At 59.1% G+C, this 15,296-nt stretch overlaps 1 protein-coding gene across 2 annotated transcripts in view; it reads left to right on the top strand.

Annotated features, from left to right (window-relative positions):
* Positions 1-15,296, top strand: part of SCUBE1 (signal peptide, CUB domain and EGF like domain containing 1) — a 143,011-nt gene that overhangs the window by 97,326 nt on the left and 30,389 nt on the right. For both annotated transcript variants that reach the window (XM_031005666.3, XM_055374812.2), the window contains one exon: positions 9,051-9,167. In XM_031005666.3, coding sequence (XP_030861526.1) covers positions 9,051-9,167 — 117 coding nt within the window. The remainder of the gene's footprint in view (positions 1-9,050; positions 9,168-15,296) is intronic.

Genomic DNA, 15,296 nt, shown 5'->3' with positions numbered 1-15,296 from the left:
AATCCTCCCCTAGGTTTCTTGGCCGCTGGTCTAAGTGGGCCCCAAAGCCCCAAAGCCCTTCGAGATGCAACCTCAGTGCCCTCTGTGACCTCCTGCCATTTTTGCTAATCCAGTCCTGACCCCCCGGCCCTGCAGGCCCACATGGTAATACTGATGTCCACTGGAGCTGTAATGGAAGGTGCCCAAGAAAAGGGCACCCTCTTCACCTGCATTCTCAGGAGGAGCCCAAGTGTAAAAACAGGCCCGACCGGGCCCCTCTGCCACCCTGCCCGGCTCCCTCTCACCCCACCTACCTGGGGGGCAACGGCCTGCTCCTCCTGCAGCCCTCCCCATCCAAGCCACCCTTGCCTCTCTCTAGTTGGATCCAGCTAAGGGCGGGCCAGGTGGTGACTGCAGGCCAAGGTTAGCCCTGACTTGACTGAGGAGTAGCAGGCAGCTCCCAGCAGCTCCCAGCTTCCTGAGGCGAGATTTCCTGGTCTGACCCAAGGAAGGTGGGTGGTTTCAGGTTGCTCAGCCAGGCTGTGTCATTGCTCTAAGGACCGTGCATTTGTTCTTAGAGCAGAGAAATCCGTGGTTGGAGCTTCACTCCAGTCAAGCACACGGTGATCCTTTCTGGTTATCCTAAGCCAGATTCTAGAGTCAGACCCGGGTTCAGTCCTGGCTTCCCCAGTCACTAGCTCCACCAGCACCCCAGGGCCAGCTCACATCTGAGCTTCAGTTTCTCATTTACAGAGATGACTTCTAGTCTCTGAAGAAGCTTAGCTGAGGCACTGGACAGGCTGCACCTGGCCCTGTGTGTGGCCCGTAGCAGGTGCGCAGCCACTTTCCATCCTTTCCTTCTTCACCATCACCGGCCATGAGCATGTCACTAGGGCACTCTGGAATGCCAGGGAGGAACAAAAGCTTGATGGCAAGTCCCAGACAGTGAGACAAGAAGCCCGGAGCCAGCCTGGCCTCAGTCAGGTCATAGTGATGGGCTGACGGGAGCCCTGGAGACCCAGCAGGATTAACAGTGCCTGGTGCCTATAACCCGGATCCCTCCAGGAGCCCTGGAGACCCAGCAGGATTAACAGTGCCTGGTGCCTATAACCCGGACCCCTCCAGGAGCCCTGCACAGCTCCCAGGCTGAAGCTCTGGAGAGGGAGAGGGAGAGAGCATGGACACAGGCTCCAGGTGCCAGCTACTCCCTGCCCCGCCCCCATCCCCACGAAGTCACAGGGTGGGAGGGTGGGAGTGGGGAACGCATCACTGCCGGAGGCCCACCTGAAAGCAGAGGTGGGCACTGCCTCCTTCTGCCCCAGGTTGTTGTTTAATCTGTCCTCAGCCACATCTCCGGGGCAGCCCATGAAAACCTGGAGCAAGGCTTCCCTCTGTTGAGCAGCCTCCAGGCTGAGCTGTCTGTATAACCAGACATGTTCAATGTTCCCGGCAGCCTGCAAGGTTTAGTGTTACAGATAAGGAAACCGAAGCTCAGAGAGGTGAGAGCAGCTCTTCCAGTTCCCTCTATACTACACCCCTTCCCCTCCAGGGGCAGGCAGGTGATAGCTCTGCCTCCCCAGGCTTTGCACAGGGCCTGGCATGAGCCTGCTCAGTGAGTGTGAGCTGCTGTTGATCAGATCCCCAAGCCTCCCTGGGCACACACAGCTGGAGGGGCCGCCTGGTGCACAGGAAGAGCACTGGCCCAGCTGCTTCCCAGCTGCCTGCCCTCACCAGCTCCTTCCCCTTACCGCATCTCAACCCCCCAAGCCTCCTGGGGCACGGCCATGATGCCTCCTGTGGGTGGGCCCCAGGGATCCCACCCACAGGGGAGCCCCCTTGTCTGCCCTAAGCACCCTTCACTGAGGAGCCAGGGTAGAGGCAGGAAGTGAAGGAGGCAAGGCAGGGGGAGACTGGCCGCTGGAGGCCCTGCTCCTGCCACCTGCTTTAATATGAAACCTCCCTGTCCTCCAAGGGGCACTCGGGACCCCTCAAACCAAGTGAGGAGACCTCTCCTGAGGTTGGCTTGTCTTGCTCCTGGGTGGGCATCTTCTATACACCTGGTGCCACCAGCTCTCAGGCCTCCCTGCAGCCCCCATGCCACAGTCCTGCAGGGCACCATCCATCCCAGTGGCTTCTGCTTTCTGAGCAGGTGCGGGAACACCCACCCGCCCACTAGTCACGAGAGAAGGTGGCTTGCCACACTCCTAGCGCATCCTGGAATTGAGGCCCCACCTGCTGCCTTGGAAGACAGTGCCACTGACAATAATTTGCCTTGCAAATTGTTCCCCAAGCAGCGCGGTTCTCAGGTAGACGGAGGCCCTGAGGATGGTGCAGGCCTGTGGGCCTTTTATTTCAGCAGGGCCAGGCTAAGGTCAACAGAGGGCCAAAATGGGCCTCGGAGTCACGGGGCTGTATGCTAAAAAGGCAGAGTCCAGGAGACCCTGGGCTGCCTCAGAGGCCTGGGTGGCCCTTGGGGATCACGGGCGTTGGGGCCCCGCAGCCTTAGACACGAGCAGCGCTGGCTCTGGAGGAGCCTGCCGGGGTGTCCTGTCCCATGTTCTCCTTGAGAGCCACTTCCTTGTCAGGGCTGCAGCCTCCGCAGTCACCCTGCGTCCAGCCACACTGAGCCCCACCCCACCCGCGCCACCACCTGCATGCACTGTCACCAGCGTGTCCCCAGGCAGCCCTGGGGCAGACCCAGCCGGCATCCCCCCAGCAGACAGGTCTCAGGATTGACCATTTGCCCAGTGGAGGTAGAGGCAGGCGGGGAGGCGTGGTCAGGACCAGGCGCGGCCCTCTGCTGAGGGTGTCAAGTCCCCTCCACCACACCCTGCTGACTGTCAGAGGCGCGAGGGAGGCCACATTCGTGGTGCCCAGCACAGCGCTGGCCACAAGGCTGCTGCACAACACTAGTGACAGGCCACAGGGCCTCCCCGGAGTTCAGAGGGCCCCTCAGGAGATAGGCCAGCCAGGGAGACCAGGGCCACTGCCTCAGGGGATTGCCAGGGAGCACGGCGTGGCTTTTATCCCAAAGCGATGGGAGCCATGGAGGGTTCAGCAGCCAGCTGTGGGAAGATGGTCAGAGGTCAGAGGTCCCCAGATCTGCCGGAAGGGCCGGCCAATCCCTTTTCACCGCAGCTTCTGTTGATTCTAGGGACAGAAGGGCAGGTGGGCCAGCCCTGATTGAGGGATCAGCAGGTTCTGGTGAGGACCCCGGGCTGCCCCCATCATCAGGGTAGGCCACTGAGGGGCAGGGAGGAAGAAGGGATGGCAGGGCCTTTGTGGGATGCTGGGCCCATGCCAGACCCACCGGATCAGAGCCTCTGCCCTGGTGAAAAGCACCTCAGCGATGTTCAGGCACAACACAGGCGGGAAACCCAGGGCCTAGGGAGGGGAGGGTCCTTTGCCCACAGTCCCCCCGTGTGCTGGCACTGAGACTGGCACCCACACCCACTTCCCATTGTGCACCACAGAGTGCCCTTGTGCCCTGCACAGCGCAGCACCGCACTGCCTCCTCCACCAGGGGCACATTCGCCCTTCAGTCCTGCCCACCTCGCCTCCCAGCTCACTCTCCCTTCCAGGCCCAACAGAGGGTAGGGTCCCAGTTCCCTGACTTGCTTCTGTTCCTCGTGGGGCCTCCAGAGTCCCTGCTCATTAATCTAGTCGTTGAGCACAACTCATTAGACACCTCCGCCGTGCTGGTCACCTTGACGCTGCCCTGCCTGGATAGCGTGTGGTCAGTGGGAGAGGCCTCTGCACACACAGACAGCGCTGCCCTATGGGGCAGAAGCCAGGGCAAGGCTCGGGACAGCTTTCGGGGAGGCAGGTGGGGCCTGCTGTGTCCTGAGGAGTTGGTTATTCAAGGCCAAGGGGGGTGCCCTGTAGAACCCTGAGGAACCGTGCTGGGGTGTGGCGGGGCATGGGCTGGGAGGTGGGCAGTGTGAGAGGAAGGCGCAGACCCAGGAGAGAAAGGCGACGTCTGGGCCTTATTTCATGCCCCCCGCCACTCCATAAGCTGTTGACACCTGGGGCATGTCACATTCATCTCTGTAGCTCCCCTCTCCCGGCCACCTAGCACCGTGAAATTGACCCGCCTGTGAAGACCAGGGGCTATGTCCAAGGCGCATCCTAGCAGGGCAGGGAAGTTCAGATAATAATCATTGAATGAATTAGCAGCTGCCTGTGGGTTCTGAGTCTCCATAGGCAGAGCTTCCAAGAATGGCACCAACAGTGAGAGTGTGGACCCAATCCCAGAGCAGCTTCCAAAGCACTGTCGCATCCACTGTTCTGCCTGGGCCTTGCAAGAACTGTGTGGTAAATAGGATCATCTCCATGCTACACATCCAGAAGCTGACTTTGAGAAGCCAAGGGACTTGCCTGGGGTCACACAGCCGGCATGTGGAACCCTGTTATTCTGCCTGCATAGCGCCTGTCCCTTCTGTCCACCACACGGTGACTGAGACTGTCCTTTAAGGACCTTGTCCCAGACCTGGGGCAGCGTAAGCAGGCAGTGCCAACCCAAAGGCCAGCAGTGGCTGCAGCTGTTCCCAGGCATCCTTCTGTCCTCGCCCCTGCTTCCCTCTGTCAGAGCGCTGGCAGGCTGCATGCAGGGTCCAGTGGAGCGCCCGGCCTCCCCTGCAGGGCCCAGCCCAAAGTAGGAGCTCCCCAGAGAGAGACCAAAGGCCAGACCTTTTAACTTGTCTGAGATTTTCCCCACATGCTTTCGAGCCCCAGCCAGCCCTGCGCCTGGCCTTCCTCCTCCTTGGCCACCCTTGCCCTACAGGGTGAGTGCTCTCCCCACCAGCTGGAGGAGGAAGCCAGGGCACCAGGGGGTGCAGACCTCATGGTGAGGATCCCATCAAAGCCCTGATTCTCTGGCCTTGGCCCGCTTACTCATCAGCCTGGAGTGTTGCAGCCCAGGGTTCAAATACTGGCTCCTCCCAATAGCTGTGTGACCTGAACACGGCCAGCTTCTAGGGTGTGCGGCGTGTGTGGTGGCCCAGGACCCCGCCCTTAGAAGGGCCCACGATTGGTTTCATGTTCTGTCTCTGTCTTGAAATTCTTAGCAGTTTTTGAACAAGGCCATTCCATTTTTATTTTGCGTTGGGTTCCACAAATGATGTAGCCATTCCTGCCTGGACTGGCAATGTAACTTCTCCATGCCTCCGGGCCTGTCTGCTTTGGCACTTCTGTGTCCCCCGGGGCTGCTGTGAGGCCTGCTGAGGTTCATGGATGATAGGTGCCTTGTCCACTACAAAGGGCTGTATTGTTCCATGATCTCTCCAGGTGGAGAGAGAAAGCCTCTAGACAAGAGCTCTGTAGCTTTTGTCTAGAGGCTGGGGACAGAGAGACGGGAGGGCTCCCGGGGTCCACAAGGAAATTCTGTCTTTAGCTCCCCAGGACGAAGCTCCTGGAGGCTGCTCTGCGTCCTCCTCCTCTTCCCAGTCCCAGGCGCCTGAGCCGCCCTCCACAAGTGTGTTTCAGGGTGGGGGAGATTCCTCATGAGGCCATAATGTCAGCCCCTGGTAGGGGGCAGAGGCCGGGATGGGACCCAGAGAAGGCCCATGGGTGAGGAGGAGGAAGGCCCAGAGCCCACTCCCAACCTCCCCACCAGGCAGAGATGCCACTGCCGCAGCCTCTGGGCCCCGTTTGCTGCTTTTATTTGGAGGGGCCCCGTGGTAAAGGCAGCCTGGCCTGCTTTCTTACTGTCTCTGAGACAGCCGTGGCCTAATACCAGGTCTGGGTGGCCTCTGGTCCTGAGGAACAGGAGAAGTGAGGCTGTTTTTTTGAGGCTCTCAGAGAGGGGGAGCTGGAGTGATGGCCAGGCTGGTTGTCATGGAAGGCAGGGGCCTCCTCAGCAACAGCACCAGAGCCTCTGCTTGAAGACTCCCAGGGACGCGGTGCTCGGCCCCACCAGGCCCGCCTGTCCTGTCATTGTAGACTTCAGTCCCCAGCCCTCACTTCAGCCCAAAGGACCTAGGTCAGTTCCACTGTTGTTCCCTCTACCCGTCTTGCATTTATAGTGAACCTCTAAAAACCTCACAATATGGCTGAGGTGGGCACCGCATAAATGGCCATCCCTGTGCTGTAGAGGAGGGATGGAGCCCCAGGCAAGAGGCTGCAGCCTGCCCCAGGCCCCGAAGCGGGAAGAGGTGAGGGCGGGCCCAAGGCCAGACTGCTCCCTCCACTTGACCCTCCCTGCCTGCACAGGGCCTGGCAGAGAACGTCCCGGGGACTGCTGGCTCCCAGCGCTCTTACATGAGCCTGACATGGGCACGTTTCTCTGGCTGCCCAGGATGACACAGTGGTGTGAAGGAGGGACCATGGGAGGTAGTGACAGTTGCAGGAGGACACTGGTGGCCTGGCCATAGTAAGAGCAGGGGCTAGAGCTAGGAAGTGCTGGGGAAGCAGCAGGCCCAGGCCGTGGGTCCCAGGGGGAGAGGAGGGGGCTCCTTGTCTTCGGCTTGGGGCAGGTAGGAGTAGCATTCCTGCAGACAGGGAGCACTGGGGGAGGAGCTGCTAGAGGAGGATGATGAAGAGTCCAGCGGCACGTGCTTGATGGTAGGGCCCTGGAGCTGCCAGATGGGTCACTGCCCGCAAGGAGCCAAGGGGGTTAGACTCAGATGGAGCAGGTCCCCTCCAGCTCTGCCATTGAGGCTGCACAGCCTTGGGCCGAGTTTCTGATGCTCCGTACCGGATCCTCTTCAGGGAAGAGGAGGGCACAGGAGCCACGAGGCTGGGAGCATGAGAGTGGGAGGCAGAGCAGGGCCCAGCCCGTGGTGACCACGTGGCCCCTGCTGTGGAGCGGGGTGGTCAGCACCCAAGAACAGGCCCTAAGGGACTAAGAGCCCCTCGTTCAAAGCCCGATGTTTACATAGCAGCCACAGACTGAGGCAACTCGTGAACTCAAGCTGCCTCGTCCAGAGAGCGGGTGACCTTTCAGGTGGAGCTTCCGAGTCCCATTAGGGACTTCAGGGAAGAGAAGAGCCTCCAGGATTCTTGGAGTCTGTTTGGCCGGGTCTGTTTCTCAGGGTCACTGCCCCTAGCGCCTGCACCACACCTCACCTCCCCCTCCGCAGAGGCCCGGTGCCCTCAGCCCTGAGTTTTCAGCACCTGTCTCCCCCACCCTCTGCACCCTGCCATGTTCCCCCATCTCTCCAAGGCCTGAGCCTGAATTACCTCCACCTGGAAAACAGGCACATTCTCTGCCCACCTCTCCAGAGGGGGGCTCTCCCACAGGAAAAGCTGAGAAGGCAGGAGGGGAGCCCATTGGCTCCTGGATTGGGAGTGGGCGGCAGGAGTTCCCTCTCTGGTTGTCAGCCCAGGGAGGAAACTAACAAGCCAGGCCCTTGTAAGCGGGTTGATTTGACCCTCACCTCCGCCCTGGAAGAGAAGGCTCGTCCTTATTTCCAGGTGTGAGTGCGGAGGTGCAGCCCCAAGGGGTGGCTGCCTGGGGGGCTCCGTGAGTGACAGCCAGGACTCATTCCCTGGCCTGCCCACCTCCACTGTCCCAGTAGATGGCCCAGAGGGCATAAGCCGGCCAAGTGCCAGTCATACCACCTGCATGAGCCTGAGGAAGGATGACACCTTCCCTCCGTGTCTGGGGTATCAGGGAGGCTCCTTGCGGAGGTGGGCTCTGAGCCAGGCCTTGAAGGATGAACAGGAGGGAGGCGTCCAAGCCCTGGGACCAGCACACTGCCATGGCAGGAGATGGGAGGGCAAAAGACTGGTTCATAGAAACCACCCATGCCCAGCTGAGGTCCAGGATTTGAGGAGACACACAGAGGACGAGCCAGGAAGAGTGTCAGGGTCAAGACCACGCACCGTCCACTGGCAGCCGCAGCTCATCCTACGGTGGTGATGGCTCAGCCATGACCATGAGGACGACGCCCACCACTTCAGCCCTGCAGAATCTCAGATGCACACTCGCGCACACACACACAGGGGAACATGAGCTTCCCCTCTCCCCCTGCACACCCCTACAAGGTGAAGTTCAAAGGAAAGGCACCATGCATTTCATTTAATTAGCACCAGGGAGTCCTGACAGCTGAGGGTATGTATTCATTGACTCCCCCCAGCCTGCAGAAACGCAGACCCCACAGCACAGGAACAGAGTAAACCCATTAGGGAGACCCTTAAGGGAGAAGGCACACCAGGGCCAGGAGTCCGGGTGATGCCGAGGCGAAGGCAGGCAGGGGGATCCAGGTTATAAGAGATGGGCGCCCCTTGGCTTTCCGCCTCCCAGCAGCAAGGCGAAGAGGGAAGCCCATGCAGCCACAGCTTCCACAAGATAAAAGCCTGCCAGATGCTTAGGAAGAAACCCAGGTGGCAGAGACCCGAGGGCTGGACCAGCCCCCAGCATCCTGGTGTGCCAGCTCTGCCAGCCCCTCCTCCAGACCTGAGGGGGATCACTCACGGCATGACGGCTTCAATGACCTCGGTTATGCCCTGAGCCACTCTAGCCCCTTTGAATTTTGGAGAAAAAAAAAAAGCACTAGACAAGCTTCAAGTGGACAAAAACCAGATGCCTTTGGCATATCACTCAGTGAGAACAGATGTTGGGCTGAAAGCCTCATCAAGGTGATGGATGGTGTGTGAGCCCTCAGAACCTACCCCTCGGCTCCCTGGCCGGGGCCACAAGCCAGTCTGTACTGAGATGCATTTGGGGGCCCCAGTCACCTCCAAGTAACCTCTAGCCTGGACTTGGAGTCTGAGTCCAGGCAGGTCAAAGTTTTAGGAATCCAGCCTCGGGCAGTTAAATACAGCCAGGCCAGTCTGGCCCAGATAGCAGTTTTGACCCTGTTGGCAGCAGCCTCTGTATAAGCACAGCCCTCTGCAGTTTGCAGTGTACTCATCCCTCACCACATGCAACCCCACAGGAATGGTGTCATTCCCCCATTTCACAGATGGGGAGCTTGAGGCTCAGAGAGGCAGCACAGCTTCCCTAGAGTCCCACAGCCAGAGCCAGAGCTTGAACCCGGGTCTCCTGTCTCATAGATCTTTCCACGGAAGGGGAAAGCCAGTGGCTTCTGTCCAAGGAAACTGAGGTCTCTATCGCTTTCCCTCCCCAGAGACGTGTGCAGTCAATAACGGAGGCTGTGACCGGACATGCAAGGACACAGCCACTGGCGTGCGATGCAGCTGCCCTGTTGGATTCACACTGCAGCCGGACGGGAAGACATGCAAAGGTCAGCATGTGGAGCTGTGTGGGTGCCCCTGCCTGTACTGGCCTGGCCAAGAGCCTCCGTGTGCTTGCATAGCCAGGCCCAGGGCTGGGCTGAACGGGGGCCACGTGTAGCTGTGGGAAAGGACACGTGGCAATCATTTGCTTTGCTGTTGGAGAGGCCAGGAAGGGGGAGGGCTGGCCAGCAGCAGGGTCCCCAGCAGAGTTCGAGAGAACACAGGTCCCACGGCATATCAGCAGGTTCCTGGGCCAAAAAGGCACTGATGTCAGAGAATTTGGCTGCACGCTGGGTTAAACAGTTAAGCCAGCGTCTCTACTGTGGGACTTCCTGGGCCCTCAGTGATAGTGTGGCTTCCCAAGGCGCGCAGAATGTGGCGCATTTCCGAACCCCTTGACGTTTGGTTGCAGTGGGTCTTGCAGAGCTGATGGGGACAGTCTGGTGTAGGGCCATCTGGGACACACAGGTCTACTCATGCCAGGAAAAATAAGGACAGTGTGTCACTACTAGGGGGGCGAGGCTAGGGGGATCCCATCTGAAAAGATAAGGACTCAGGACTTCTGCTTGCCATCAGAAAATGAGGAGTCAGGAAGACCTGAGAGTGACTGTGGTTGAAGGAAGGAGGGACAGGGCTGGGCTGCCGGTGGCTGTCAGTGAGGGAAGGCAGAGGTGTATCCTCCCACTTGTCCCCTGAGTCACCCCACAAAGACTTACTGAGTACCTCCTGGGTTGAGGGGACCCTCAGGAAACAGGAAGCCCAGGGAGCTGGGAGAGGAGAGCTGGGTGGGCTCTCGAGACAACCCTGCAGATGAGGAGGTCCAGCTACCACCAAAGGACAGACGGAGCCCCAAGAAGCTGTGGGCCCTGGGGCAGGGTGTTAGGCCTGAGTGCCGGAGCCCTCTGTGCAGAAGGGTGAGGGGCAGTGCTCAGTGCCCCCAGCATCGCTCCAGACCACCCTCCAAACGCCCCCACCCCAGCGCTGGCCAGTACCCCCACACTCTGCCAGGAAGGGAGAGCCTAGAGAGCAGGGCGTGGAGGGGAGAGGAACTGGAACTTCCAAAGTCCCGTCGGGGAAAATATTGAAAGTGGAGGTTAGGGCGACTTAAAATAGCTTGAGGTGGACTTTTTTTAAGCCTGTAAAAATAAATGTATTTTTGTACAGTGTATGACTTCTTCCTTGCCAACTTGCTGGGAAGAACCGAGTGATTATTGACAGAAATAACAGGGCTTCCGCCTGTTTATTTGAAAATAAAGCCCTTCTGTGGCCGCCGCTCAGCCTGTTAATAGCCTTGGTATGTTCCTGGCAGGCAAGTGGGCAGGTGGGTGGCATCTGAGTCCTCGCCACATGACTCAGTGCCAGGAGTGACTGGCCAAGGAAGCCCAAGGTCTGCGCAGATCTGGGCATCTTCACAGCCCGGCGATGGCACAGCCTGCCAGCATTTGCCTTCGGAGGGCCAGAGGGGCAGGCAGAGCTTAATTCCTTGGGCAAGGCTGGGGCTGTTGGAATGGGGTCTGGAGGCCAGGAGCCACCCTGTCTGGGCCAGAAAGGGGCCTGGTGCAGGGCAGGCATGTGGCCCAAGAGGGGGCTACTGGGATTGGGGCTCCCACTGCTGCCCCCTAACCATCCCTCAGTAGCCCAAGGGACACTTGTTTCCTCCTGCTCTGGTTCTGGCTCTGAGGGTAGGGTGGCACTCAGGAGTGATGTCCACAGCCCCAAGATGACCCCCCAACCCCCCCACCCAACCACATTTCCTTTGCTCTTCAAGCGGTCGGGGCCCTTTCACCAGGCTGCCCCACTTGGCCCTTTGGCCAAACCTCCTCCATGGACGCCCAGCCCTGGGCTGTGGCTGCACTCAGAGCCCTTAGGGCCCTGGCTCCCACTGGCCAAGGTTAGAGATCATCTCACTCGCTCACGGAACAGGTATGTTTTCTGGGCTCCTATTGTATGCGGGTTCCAGTGAGACAGGATGAATAAAAGAGATGGTTCCTGCCTGTAGGGGTCCTCTACTGAGTGCGGAAGACAGGTTTTCATTTTTAAAATCACTAAGATAATTGAGTATTACAGGCTGCTTGGTGTGGGATAGAGAAGTTCAGTATGGCAGGAGGCTGGGGGAGGCCGGGGAGGGCTGAGGGGAAGAGGCATTTATCAGGCAATGACGGGGTCAGGGGAAGCATTTTCAGCACTGTGACTGTTGCCAGAGGCCGGTGGGTTCAAGGACCTGGGACTGGGAAAGACACAAAGGAGGCAGGCCAGATGGCGCAAGGCCCAGGGCTACCCTACAAGCTTGGCCAGGTCCCAGTCAGCACTGGGCAGGGGAGGCTCACACCCAGGTTTTCATTTTGAACTGACTCTGGCCACAGTGGGGTCACAGTAGGGTCTGGAAGACCAGCAGCCAGGCACAGCTGCTGTCACTCAGGCTCGTGGCAATGCCAAGGCAGGACTGGCAGCAGACATAGAGAAGGCAGAGACTAGACATGTCCATAGATGCCCACATTTCAGCACCAAGGGACTGGCTAGAACTGCCCACAGGACCACCTCAGGGAGCCTGAGAAACCAGACGGTGGCCTCCAGCCCCAGGGTTGGTGTCGTTGGTATGTTCCCAGCCCTGGCTGGAGAGGCACAGGCAGGAGGATTCCCAACAAATTGAAGACCCTGGCCCCAGGGTTTGGTTCCTCGGTCAGGTGCACACCCTGATCTTGGCAGGGTCTGGGGAGGAACTCAAAGGAGAGAGTTCAAAGGCTCCATGTTTTCGGAAAGCCAAAATGTCAATGTCAAGCAAGGGGAGTGGCTGGAGAGCAAAGGTCACAGCGGGCTTGGACAACCCAGGGCTGCAAACCCCGGGCAGGTGGGGGTCACGTGGGCAGGTGGAGGCAGGGTTGGGAGAGTTGGGAGGTTTTGTCCAAATGTCGGGGACGAGGGGGGCCTGGAAGATGCGCCTAAGCCCTCATCTCAAGGGCTCCCTGCTGGGTACCGTGCCCGTTTGGTGTTGGAAGGTGGTTATCTTGCTAATCGGTCCCCCCAAGAGGAAGGGGGTTCTGGGCCTCAAGAATAAGGATGCAGGACCGCTGCTTGCCATTGGCAAGTGAGGAGTTGGGAGGATGGGGAAGTGACTGTAGCTGAAGGAAGCAGGGAAGGGCTGCCGGTGGCTGGCAGTGAGAGAAAGCAGACGTGTATCTTCCCTTCCTCAGCGGGAGCCTGCATTTCCCTCAGGGACACCTGCCCCTCTTCCCAGCATCTCCAGAACAATCTGGGAGAACCCCCCACCTACCGCCTGTTTCCTCTTCTCCCTCTGCAGTGCTCTGGGCCAGGCAGGCCACAGCCAGGGCTTTTACCCGAGTGGGAGCAATGGTGCCCTCGAGTGACCGCCACCTGGACAGCCCCGCCTAGCAGCTGGCCCTCCCTGCTGGGCACTCCAGGATGGTGCCAGCCCATGACCCTGTGCCCTCCCTCTGCTCCCACCCAGAAGCCCTCCCCTACATGGTCCCCCACGTGAGATAGGCAGGAGGGAGCCAGAACCAGTGTCCTGTGCGTCCCTATAGCTCACCCCATCGCCCTGCCCCCATGCACACTCACTCAAGCTCCAACCCTGGGTGATGTATCCAAAGAGTCCACTCAGTGGCCCAAGACCCCACCCTTCCCTCAACCCTCAGACCCACTCCATTGTCTGGAATCACCCTGACCCATTCCTTCATTCGGTGAGCGTTCCTAGACACTCACGCTGGGCCCTGGGGCACCAGACAGGAACAGCCACCCCCAAGTCTGTGTCCCAAGGCCCTCTCATGCCCCCAAAGGCAGGAGCTCCCGTGAAGAGGGAGCTACTGGCTCTGGAAAAACACTGGGAAAGGCTTTCTGGAAGAGCCGTTTTTCCCAGGGCTGGGGTCAGCAGGTGAGAGGGGGGCTGTGGCTGTACTGGGTGCGGTCACTGGAGTCCAGGCTGCCAGGGCAGGAGCCAAGCAGCCTGGAGAAAGGAGGCAAAGCAGCCTGGCCGGGCTGGAAGGGAAGCTCTGGGAGCCTCTGCAGAGAGAGGGCCCACATTCTAGCAGACTCAGGAGCCTCAGAATGCTGGCCAGCAGGCAGGGACTCAGCCAGATTTGTGTGCAGAAGGTGGTGCTGGCTGCCTGGTGTGGGGCAGTGGGGTGGGAACCCAGGAAGGAGTGGAAGGGCAGAGAGGTGCAAAAGCTGCACCCCAGGGGCCATGAGCCCAGCACCCCCTTCACTATATCCTGAGGTAGTGTGAGGAGGGGGCTTCCCTCCATCCTGACCCCCAGGCAGCCAGCTACACCAGCCCGGGCCTCAGTCAGACATGCCTCCCTCTGCCTGTCTGGTTGCTATGACAGCCCCTTGGCAGACAGGCCCAGATGGGGCAGGGGATGGGGCTGGGGGTTCTGGAAGGCCTGAGGCTCCACTGAGGAGGCAGGAGTGGTGAGAATGATCACGTGCTGCCCCTGTCTGCTTAGCAGCCTCAGCTCATTTCAGTTTGCTAAGGATGCTGGGAGAGGCGATGCTAGGAGAGGCACCATTTAGAAGCCCGGTTTGCAGATGGGATCCTAAGGCTCAGAGAGGTGCCTTTCCCTGCCCAGCATCACACAGCCAACTGAGGCAGAGTCAAGATGGGCCTCTGTTCTTCTACCTGAGACTTCTATCTAGAAATTCCCCATCTGCCTATAATCCCGGGGCTGGGGGGGAAGGAATGATAGAGATTCCTAAGCCTCCGCCCTGGACCAGCACAGCTGGGCTTCATATCTCTTTCTTGGTGGCTGCAGGGCCAGCGTGATGTGCTGCTGCAGCAGGCCCGTCTTTGGGTTCAGATGGTGCTGGCTGAGACCCGGCTCCTGCGTGTGGTGCTGTGACCTCATCTGTAAAATGGGAGCCTGCTGTCTGGGTTGTTTTGAAGGTCACATGAGATGATACCAGAAAGTACATGCCACGTCCCTCCCCGAGGCTCCCAGAGAGCCATGTGGGCATCTCAGCCCTGCACTCCTCTAATATTCTTGACCAGAGATTTGACTTCTAATAGCCTGGTTTTGTCATCGTTGGGGGATGTTGCCTGGGAACACTGCTTTAGGACTTTGGGCAGGTATCGAGTCCAGCCTGTTTGGTTTGAAGAAAAAAAAGAGAGAGCGACATGGGCCGGCCTGAGGTCAGAGTAGCAGTGCCAGGAACAAGTTGCCTCTACGGGGCTCAGTGCCATCTGTAAAGTGGGGGCAGACTTACCTTCTGCACAGAGCGGTGCCAGTGACACTGGACAGGGCCCTTCAGGTACCTGGCTCAGCAACCATGCCCAGGACGGGCTCTGCAGATGCTGGAATCTGTGTCTGGCAGGTCTGCTGAGACGTGGCTGGTGACCAACAAGAGCTGATCTTCCCATTGTCCTCCCTGGAAGGGCCTCTTCTGCTGCCTCCTTTTTGCTTCTGCAAGTCAGGGTGAGACCACCGTCGTGAAAGGCAGCACTGATTATTATTATTTTTTTGTTTGAGATGGAGTTTTACTCTTGTTGCACAGGCTGGAATGCAATGGCACAATCTTGGCTCACCGCAACCTCCACCTCTTGGGTTCAAGCGATTCTCCTGCCTCAGCTTCCCGGGTAGCTGGGATTACAGGCATGCGCCATCACGCCCAGCTAATTTTGTATTTTTAGTAGAGATGGGGTTTCTCCGCGTTGGTCAGGCTGCTCTGGAACTCCCGACCTCAGGTGATCCGCCCACCTCAGCCTTCTAAAGTGCTGGGATTACAGGCATGAGCCACCGTGCCCGGCCAGCACTGATTATTTTTTTAAGCCACCCTGCAGTGTAGAAATAAAACCTCTTATTTTTGTTACTCACTGCTGGAGAGAGTCTGGAGGGGGTGGCCAGCATGGGGGCCTGGAGGTCGGGACCCAGGAGGAATTTGGGAGTAGCTGAGACTGTGTCCCTTGGAGAAGAGGCCCCTTGGGGACAGGGACCTCTAATGGCACAGAATGCCAGGCTGGCCCAAGGCCTAAGGGCAAAGCCCAGATGGGCCCGACAAGGGAGCAGGAGCATGGAGGCTCACAGGGGTCAGGGCTGTGTTTAGGGTGAGGAAGACATCTGTGAGGCATCGGCCAGCAGGCCATGCTGGGAGGGAGAAAGTTTCCTGTCCCTGGAGGTGTGCAAGCA

This window comes from Gorilla gorilla, chromosome 23 (genome assembly GCF_029281585.2).
Source record: "Gorilla gorilla gorilla isolate KB3781 chromosome 23, NHGRI_mGorGor1-v2.1_pri, whole genome shotgun sequence".
NCBI classification, from domain to species: domain Eukaryota; kingdom Metazoa; phylum Chordata; class Mammalia; order Primates; family Hominidae; genus Gorilla; species Gorilla gorilla.
This window is presented reverse-complemented; position numbering and strand designations above follow the sequence as displayed.